This window comes from Macrobrachium rosenbergii, chromosome 53 (genome assembly GCF_040412425.1).
Source record: "Macrobrachium rosenbergii isolate ZJJX-2024 chromosome 53, ASM4041242v1, whole genome shotgun sequence".
In the NCBI taxonomy this organism is placed as follows: domain Eukaryota; kingdom Metazoa; phylum Arthropoda; class Malacostraca; order Decapoda; family Palaemonidae; genus Macrobrachium; species Macrobrachium rosenbergii.
Window position 1 is genome coordinate 6,697,824 of NC_089793.1, and position 10,000 is coordinate 6,707,823.

The 10,000-nt window shown below is 34.5% G+C and overlaps 1 protein-coding gene across 1 annotated transcript in view; it reads right to left on the reverse strand.

The window, feature by feature from the left end:
• Positions 1 to 10,000, reverse strand: part of LOC136834048 (A disintegrin and metalloproteinase with thrombospondin motifs 3-like) — a 192,413-nt gene that overhangs the window by 9,806 nt on the left and 172,607 nt on the right. Inside the window, 4 exon segments of the mRNA XM_067096305.1 lie at positions 1,213 to 1,391; positions 2,044 to 2,176; positions 4,515 to 4,628; positions 5,260 to 5,412. Coding sequence (XP_066952406.1) covers positions 1,213 to 1,391; positions 2,044 to 2,176; positions 4,515 to 4,628; positions 5,260 to 5,412 — 579 coding nt within the window.

Consider the following 10,000-nt stretch of genomic DNA (forward strand, 5'->3'; position numbering starts at 1 on the left):
GTCATTATAAAAGAGGGAGTAAGCCATATGAAAAACTACCAGCAATATTCATGGGGAAATACTTTATTGCATGAGGACAAAATAACGAAAAATATTACTAACACTGTTGTGACATTTCCCGAAACAGAAAGGATAGTGAGGCCATTCATATAAAATGAAGCAGATCATATGGGAAAATATCAGCAATATTTGCAGGAAAATGAGACGAAAAAAAAAAGGAGAATGGCGGCGGAGAAATAATATTATCACTGACATTCTTATAAGCATTTTATAATACATTATTACTGAAACTCTTAACCGACATTCTTATCAGCATTTTATGACTCCAGAGAACCAAAGTGACATTAATTCTACGTATCTCTTCAACGATGAAATGCATAAGGACAACTAAACCTTCAAATTATTAATCGTAATGCAATCGGTCAATGCCAGTTCACGGCATTTGGTGATACGTGGACGTAACTGACAGGTAAAGGTGACAGTGACCCAAAAATTAAAAGGTGAATCATGCATGACTCATGCAGACATTGCAAGCAGATCATGTCCTCTGCGACCCGCGTGAATCAATAATCATTTTACTAGAACTGATGGAGTTTCTTGCCAGACTTTGGGAGAGACTAAAATGTAAACAACAATGGTAATAACTGCCATAAAACTAATACATCTATTACTGCCATCCCTAATGGTAATGACAATAGTATTAATATCCTATAATTAATGGACGTGATGAAGTTCGTTGTCAGACTTTGAATAACAACAAAAAACAAGACAACAATAATAATAACAATAGTAATGACGACTACTACCACTTCTATTACTACTACTACTACTACCCTAATAATAATAATAATAATAATAATAATAATAATAATAATAATAATAATAATAATAATAAACAGAGAATGTAATTAACAGAGAATGGAGTCTGATGTCTGATTTTGAACAAAAAACTACTACTACTGCTGTACTAATAATAATAATAATAATAATAATAATAATAATAATAATAATAATAATAATAATAATACCATGTAAATGACTGGAATGATGAAGTCTGTCGTCAGACTTTGTACTACAAAATAAAATAATACTACTGCTAATAATAATAATAATAATAATAATAATAATAATAATAATAATAAATAATAATAATAAGAAGAAGAAGAAGAAGAAACCCTACAAACCCTCAGTAATTCAAAAAAGGATACTCACGGAGGATTGTCGCAAGCCCTCGTCTTGAAGGACACTCCAGTGCCACAGGTCCTCGAGCAAGGGCCCCAGTCGCTCCAGGAACTCCAGCCGCCGTCCTGCGGGTTGTGCCTCACGGGCGCCTGTCCGTCGGACTCCGCCGTCTCGTGGGCTGTCGATTCGCAGAAGCCGTTGCGGCACCACTGCCGAAGGGAGAGCGGATTATTATTATTATTATTATTATTATGGATGGAACGTGCCTAAAAGAGTTATTATTATTATTATTATTATTATTATTATTATTATTATTATTATTGTCATTATTATCTTATGATTATTATTACTATTATTATCATTATTATTTTATTATTATTATTATTATTTATTCACTATGTAAAATAAAATTGATGGAACGAGCCTAAATGGTTACCATTTCTAGATCATACTTTTTTTTTTTTTACACAAGGTGTGGTGTTGCATGTCTTGCACCCCTGCCTCATTCCTTGCCTTAGCCATGATATATAATAACATAGGGATTCGGTTTATTTAACACTGCTAGGCACTGTCGAGCCAACAAAACAATTAAATGTTGTATATATAATTTGTTATTTATTTATTTATTTATTTATTTATTAAACAACTTTTTTCTTACTATAATCATCCGCAAACGATTTCTTAATGAGAATTCATCACAGACACAATCACGATTAGAAATAGATAAATAAATGAAATAAAAAAAGTAACTAAATAAAGCCCCACTCCCAATTTCCATGGTAATTCCCTAACTACGGCCAAAGACCCAAGAGATTCCGCCACACAGTTCACGAATCCAAACTTGTGACCTCCGCCACTGACCTTCTGGTCTCCGCAACTGGTCCCCTCGAGCGGAGGACCCTTTTTGGTCTTGCACAGATGAGGGACGGAGCTGTTGCTGCACCAGAGGTGGGTACAAGGGTCAGTCATACCGAAGGTACGACACAGGGCGTATCTGCAATGCAACAGTCGAGGATCAGGGGGTTACTGAGAGAGAGGAGAGAGAGAGAGAGAGAGAGAGAGCAGAGATTGGGATTAGGGGTTCTAGAGAGAGAGAGAGAGAGAAGAGAGAGATTTAGGGGACTGAGAGATTGGGATTAGTGGGGTTACTGAGAGAGAGAGAGAGAGAGAGAGAGAGAGATTGAGATTAGGGGACACTTGAGAGATTAGGGGGACAGAGAGAGTTGGGACAGAGGGGATTGGGATTCGACAGTGGAAAGATTAGGTGGTTTGGGATGCTGGTTTTACAAACAGTAAGAAAGGAGTTTTTTTTAAATAAGTGACAATTTATAAGGGACTGAGTGAATATCTGGATTGGGATAAAAATTCAATAAGACAGGGGGTTACTGATTACCACAGTGACTTTAAAAGGCTACATTCTATCTGGAGGGATTGAGAGGAACTTGGGATTACAGGGTTATGCTGACCTGAAAAAAACATCAAGAGGACCAGGAGGATAAGGAGAGACTGCAAAATTTTAGGGGGATAGAGGTATTTTGGGATATCGACAGTGATTGGTTTCGAAGATTAGGGATTGGTATTTTTGGGATGCTGGTACAAACGATAGGAAAATGGATAAAGTTTTTTTTTTAAAACCAAGGATAGACAAGGATAAGAATAAAAGTTGGATAGATTCGGATATCTGGATTTTAAAACCATAGGACAGGGGATAAAAATTCATTTTTAAACGATAGGGACAGGATAAGGATAAGTATTTTGAAACGATAGGAGTAGATCGGATGATAAACAGGCTTGGTATTTTTTAAACGTTATCTGATGATAACGGATATTTTAAAACCAGAGGGAAGATAACTAGGTTGGTATTTTAAAACCATAGGATAGATTCGGATTATAATAGGGATGGTGATTTTAAAACGAAGGATAGATTCGGATAGGACCAGGACTACTTTCCAAAATATATCAGGATGATAAAGGGAGGATTAAAACGATAGGAGAGATTCGGATAATAAAACTGTTAGGGATTAGGATGATAACATTATTTTTAACCCAGATAATAACAGGTATTTTTTTAAAAATAGATTAGGATAGATTCGGATAATAACAGGGATTGGTAGTTTTTTAAAACGATAGGATGGAATTCGGATGATAACAGAGTTGGTATTTTAAAACGATAGGATAGATTCGGATAATAACAGGGATTGGTATTTTAAAACGATAGGATAGATTCGGATGGTAACGGGGAGTTGTATTTTTAAAACGATAGGATTCCGGATATTAACGGATAATAACGATAGGATAGATTCCGGATGATTGGATTATTTTAAAACGATAGGATAGATTCGGATGATAACAGGGATTGGTATTTTAAAACGATAGGATAGATTCGGATGATAACAGGGATTGGTATTTTAAAACGATAGGATAGATTCGGATAATAACAGGGATTGGTATTTTAAAACGATAGGATAGATTCGGATGATAACAGGGATTGGTATTTTAAAACGATAGGATAGATTCGGATAATAACAGGGATTGTATTTTAAAACGATAGCCATCGCGGATGGACCAGATTGGTATTAAAGGATAAGGATGCTGAATAATAAAATTTTAAAAAAGAGGATGGACAGGATGATAACTATGGAGGGAATGTTATTTTTAAAACGATAGAATTCGGATGATAAAGGGAATATTTCATAAAAATATTCTTTAGTTTAAACCATAATAGATTCGGATAATAACAGGATTGGTATTTTAAAACATGGGCAGATTCGGATGATAACACCAGGTTTAAAAATGCAACTGTTCCAAATGGATTTAAAACTGCATGATTCATCTTTATCTTGTCTTGAAATGTGCTGAGAAGGATAAAATCTTTAAGTAGCTAGGAACTATGGAAAAATGTTATGACCAAACACAGAATCATATAAAGGTAATTTTACAAGTTTTTAGTTTAATAATCAACAAAATTATTGCAACTAATTCCAAAAATGCAGCTGTCCCAAATGGAATTCAAACTGCATGATTCATCTTTATTTTGACTTGGAATGTGCTGAGCAGAAGGAAATTAAGTAGCTAAGTCCTACAAAAACCTCAGGTAATTTTACAAGTCTGAATTAATAACCAAAAGAATTATTACCATTCCAAAAAAATTACATTTTTGTCTACTTTTCTTTTGGTGTGGTTCATACTATGAACTCTCTCTCTCTCTCTCTCTCTCAGTGAATTATCACCCATTCTTCCTTCCTTCGCTTGAACCAAGTACCACACGCGACAAGAGTCCACCATGCCCAAGAAGGCCAACAAGGCTAAAGAAGTCGCTACCCATTACATACCCTTCTCCAAACTCCATTCTGCACTGATCGTCGAGAGAGTACTGGTACTGAATGCTTGAGGATATTTTCGTTGCATTCTTCCACTGCGGCTTATTGAACATGCAACTCCATTGCCTGCAAGTAGTAGGTAAATGTCAGGTGATTCTGAATGCTATCGGAAATTTGGTTCGTTATCGTACACTGGCAGAAATAGTTCTGAGTACATTTTCTAAACATGGTTCGTTGTCGTACACTGGTAAGAATAGTCCCGAGTTGATTTCTTAAAGTTTGTGGATTTTATAAGAAATGTGGCCCACATTTACATATTGGACTGAAAAGGTTTAAGTGAATTGTCTCTTGCTTAGAACATGAATCAGAGAATCTTCTGGAAACAATGGCCAATATTATAAAAACTAAAAAGAAAAATGTTCTTGGTAGAAGGTCAAAAGTTTTTAATGCTAAAATGAACAGTTAATGAACATTTAAAAACAGAGAAGTATAAAACATGTAATCTTTGACAGATGGATGTGTAAAATAACATTTCCCTCAAGCAAAAACAAAGCAATAACATTTCCCTCAAGCAAAAACAAAGCAAAAAAATAATGTGTAAAGCAGACACATAAGTAGGAAACTTTATGCAAAGTGGAAAATGTAAAGGGGGACACAAAAATGAGTTTCCGAGTCTTGCAAATGAGAAACATGGCATAAAATGTTTTAGCGAGAGAAATATGGAAGCTTCTCATCCAAGTATATGGCTATAACTTACCCTGCCGCTCCATGGTACTCCTTCTTGGAACATTTTGACCAGTGGAACCGGCTGAAGGTGGCGGCCACGAGAGGTGCCATGACTGACCCTTGAAAGCCTTCATCTTGACAGGTATTTCCAGCGCCCCGATCTCCATCATGGCTGAGTCCTAACCTGGAAAATAAGCAAAGAATTTAGATCTTTATAGCATGGAACTTTTTTTTCCACTGAGGGTATGAAATAAAATAAAATAATCAAAGAATGTATATCTTTATATTCAAGAAACTTTCATCCATTGTGGTGAAGAATGTAGATTTTATTAGAATGTGCCTTTATAGTCTGGAAACTGATTTCCATTGAGGCTACGTCCTAGCCTGGAAGATAAGAAAGATGTACTCTTTATGGCACGGAATACTTTCTAACCTGGAAGATAAGAAAACACTGTAATTCTTCACAGCCTGTAAACTGATTCCACAGAGGCTGGTTCTAACCTGGAAGATAAACCAACAGTGTAAATCTTTATACTCTGGAAACAGGCTTTCTTTGTGACTAAGTGTAAACCTGGAAAGAATTACCAAACAATCCAGCTCTTAGGATTATGGAAAAGTAGTTTCATTGAGACTGTCCTAACCTAGAAAAAAAAAGCCAATAATAACGCTCTGTGGATCCTGGAAATCGATTTACATCGTGGTGAAGTCCTAACCTGGAAACTGAGCAAACGATGTCCTCTTCATATCCTGGAAACTGATTTCTAGGAAAAAGTCATATCTTATAAAATTGACTTCCATACCGTGGCTAAGTCCTAATCTGGAAAATGATGAATATACCCGCCTAAATCTGGAATAACAAAAGAGTAAATTCGCTTGGATTCTGGAAATGACAGATTAACTCGGTGTTCAGAGACGTGATTGGATGAATAATTATAACAACAAATAATTAATAAATACATAAGTGCACATTTTTATGTACACATGTATGTATGTGCTCATAAATTTGGAAATTTCTTGCTCGGCTCTCAATGTGCACTTTACATATAACATAAATATGCTTGTCGACTGACCAGCTTCCTGAAAACTTGTCAAAATGCAATTTAATTGTGAAAGTGCGCAAAAAACAACAACTTTCTACTGTGTTTTCCTTAATTGGTGGAATCTTACCTCTTCTAAGCTGCGTGCCAGCTGCAGATAATTTACCAATAATGATAGTTTTAACGTCAAGCAAGTTATCTTTAAATTTAGTTTCTTCATAAACTAGAAAGGTAATTTGTTAAAGAATATTATCTCCCAGCATAAACTGTCATTTTTACGACTCGGGATTGCTAACTTAGGCAACAGTGATAAATCTGTAAAGCTCGAGTAGTGTACACTTCGGAAAGGCGATTAAACGCTTCATCCACTTCGTCAGGACACATTGAGAATAGTATATTTCGGCAAATAAATCGCCTCTTTGTCACCTGAACTCTACAGCGCCATCTTGAATCGTTGATACCTAGAAGAGCAGATTAAAATATTATGTAACAAATCAGGCTTTCGTGAGCTTTATAAGACAAAAGACATACGCACATGCGTGAAGAACATAATTCAAAACAGTTTACCCATACAAACTTTCAAAACAACCCTTTAAATTGAAAATAAAAAGCAGATTTTCACCTTCTCGACGAATCTTACAAAGTCATTCCAGTGTACCAGAACCTCGTTCAAACCACAATTAGAAATAAACAAACTTCAAAATGACGTTTTCGTACGAATCAGAGGTACAGGAAAAGAAGAAGAAGAAAAAAAGAAGTGTGTGTGTGTGTGTGGGGGGGGGGGGGGAATGGGGCATTTTAAGAAATGATTCCGCCATTGGCGTAGGGGCAATTAAGCTCATTATGAAGGCAACATGGCGATAATTCCCGGAGCGTCAACACGCCATCCCACAGACACACCTCCGTAAAAGGTGATGTTGTCAAGATTGGCTGGTGCTTTAATTACCGGTCTTCGGGCGTCCCCGAGGTCGAAATTCCGAGGAAGAACAATCGCCAGTTTTCTCTTCATGCAAACTCACTCGCGTTTTTTGTCCCTTTTTTTGTGGAATAGTTGAAACATTATGGAATTCTTTCCGTATGTCTGCTGGGAGTGACGAATCGCAGAAAATGGCTGATATTGTGTTTCAATAGTTTTTCTTTATATTTTACCAGGAATACATAAGTAATTTTGGTATTATTTTCATTATTATGGACACATATGTTAAATTTTATAGTTTTTTTACATTTTACCAAGAATAAATAATTATTCATTATTTACATTAATGAGGGCACATTTGGTAAATTTTATAGTTTTCCTATATATTTTACCAAATTAAATAAGCAATTTTATTATATTATTAAAGGCACATTTGGTAAATTTTATTTTTCTATATATTTTACCAAGAATAAACAAGCGATTAGTTGTTATTTACATTATTAAGGGCACATTCGGTAAATCTGATAGTTTTTTATATTTTTCCAAGAAAAAATAAGCAATTAGTTATAATTTATAATATTAAGAGTACATTTGGTAAATTTAGTTTTTAATATTTTACCAGGAATAAATAAGCAATTACTTATTATATGTATTATCTAAGCGTATCTCGTGGCTAAGTCGGTAGCGTACTGGACTCTGGTAAAAGGGTGGGATTGTGCTTACAGTGATATTATCCAGCATCACTATCCAGAGTACTACTGGATGACTTACTATCCATAAACGTTTCACTGTCACCATACCTACGCTTTTATCTCATTACCCAAACTACAAATGTTTTGATAATTGGATTATCAACAATCATCCACTATCACAAGAGAATAGATTACATTATCTATCAACATATGCAATATCTGCTTACCATACAAATGTTAGGAACGATTTGACTCAAAATAATGAAGCATCATATATATATATATATATATATATATATATATATATATATATATATATTATATATAGGTATATGTATATATATAGTATATCTCTCTATATATATATGTATATATAGTATATATCTCTGTACATGTATATATATAGTATATTATATACATATACATACATACACACACATATACATATATATATATATATAATATATATATATATATATATATATATATATATATATATATATATATATATATAGTTAATACAATATATATATATATATATATATATATATATATATATATATATATATATATATATATATAGTTAATACAATATCAGATTACCTGGGTTTATAAATGGTAACTTAGTTTTAATATCTGACTAATCAGCTTTAACATTTTAATATCCGATTTAAATTTTCAATTATCTTACACACTGATTACCCCACTGCAGTGTGATTAGTTACACTACTGCCATATAAGACCATCCTATTAATTAAGTTTCAGTTTCACCATTATTCCACCGAGGGAAATTCCTACAGAAAAAACGCCTTGAAAGATTTAGCAATAATATTACTTCATTTGCATAATATACATGAGACAGGGAGTCTTGAAATCAATTAAGTCTTGAAGTCTAGTTTTTGCAATGTAAATGAAATTTGCCAAATACAGAAATGAGTCGCAGAATTTTCCATTATTTTCTATGAAATTCCTACTGAAGCGAAATACCATTAACATACTTGTGTGAAAAGATTAGAAGCAACACCTTAGTATGTGTGAAACGTTCACTGCAGTAGTAGAATAAAGTCATATACAAAGCTTCCTGCATACATTACATATAATATAATATAATATAATATAATATAATATAATATAATATAATATAATATAATGTCATGCATTATCTACGGTGTCAGGGGAAGCGGGCGTGGCCGAGTGATATTCTTAAAACGCGTCGACTATAACAATCAGCATCGAAATTGAAAAACAACAGCTGCGAGCACATAGCTTTTGTGATTACTCAAAGCAAAGCTACTAGTTCTTGTCTTTCATTGAACTATTTCATCATATCCTTTAAAAACTGCATATTTATCTTAATTCCAAACGTGAAGCGTAAACATAAAGTAAAGCCGCGCCCATCAGCGTATAGAGCCTTGAAACCACCAACATATAAAGCCTTGTACCAATGGCACAAGAATGATAGTACTAGTCCCATAAACAACCAAAGCTCTGGTACCTCATTTTAGAATAATCAACTAAACTGTTACATGAGTATCCTCAATGAGGAATGACCCCAAAAATGCCTATGGAGGAGGAGGAGGAGGAGGAGGAGGAGGAGGAGGAGGAGGAGGAGGAGGAGGAGGAGGAGGAGGAGGAGGAGGAGGAGAAAGCTCCAGCGAGTATTTCAAATGTCAACTAAATATAAACAGGGCAACTTTATGTTATCATTACACCGAGATCCATCATGCAAAGAGAACGTCATGGGTCTCTCTCTCTCTCTCTCTCTCTCTCTCTCTCTCTCTCTCTCTCTCTCTAAGACATTACTATAATGGCAGTCAAACGAGGCTTTGTGGTTTGACGAGTTAACATGGGAACAATTTGTTTCTTTTGACGATATCAGGCAAAATGTTGTACGAACGAGTGACATTCTGATGAACAAAGGCAGCTGGAGATTTGGCCATGTGTGGGCGTAATGATGAAGATACAATGAAGGTAGCAATGTACCTTTTGTAAGCTGGACACAATAATACTAAATTTCACTACTCTGAAAAGAATTTTTTGTTGGACCATAATTTTCAAATCTATTGTAATGCACTATGCAATACTAAAATCATTGATCAATAATATATCCATAGGGATATCAATTCA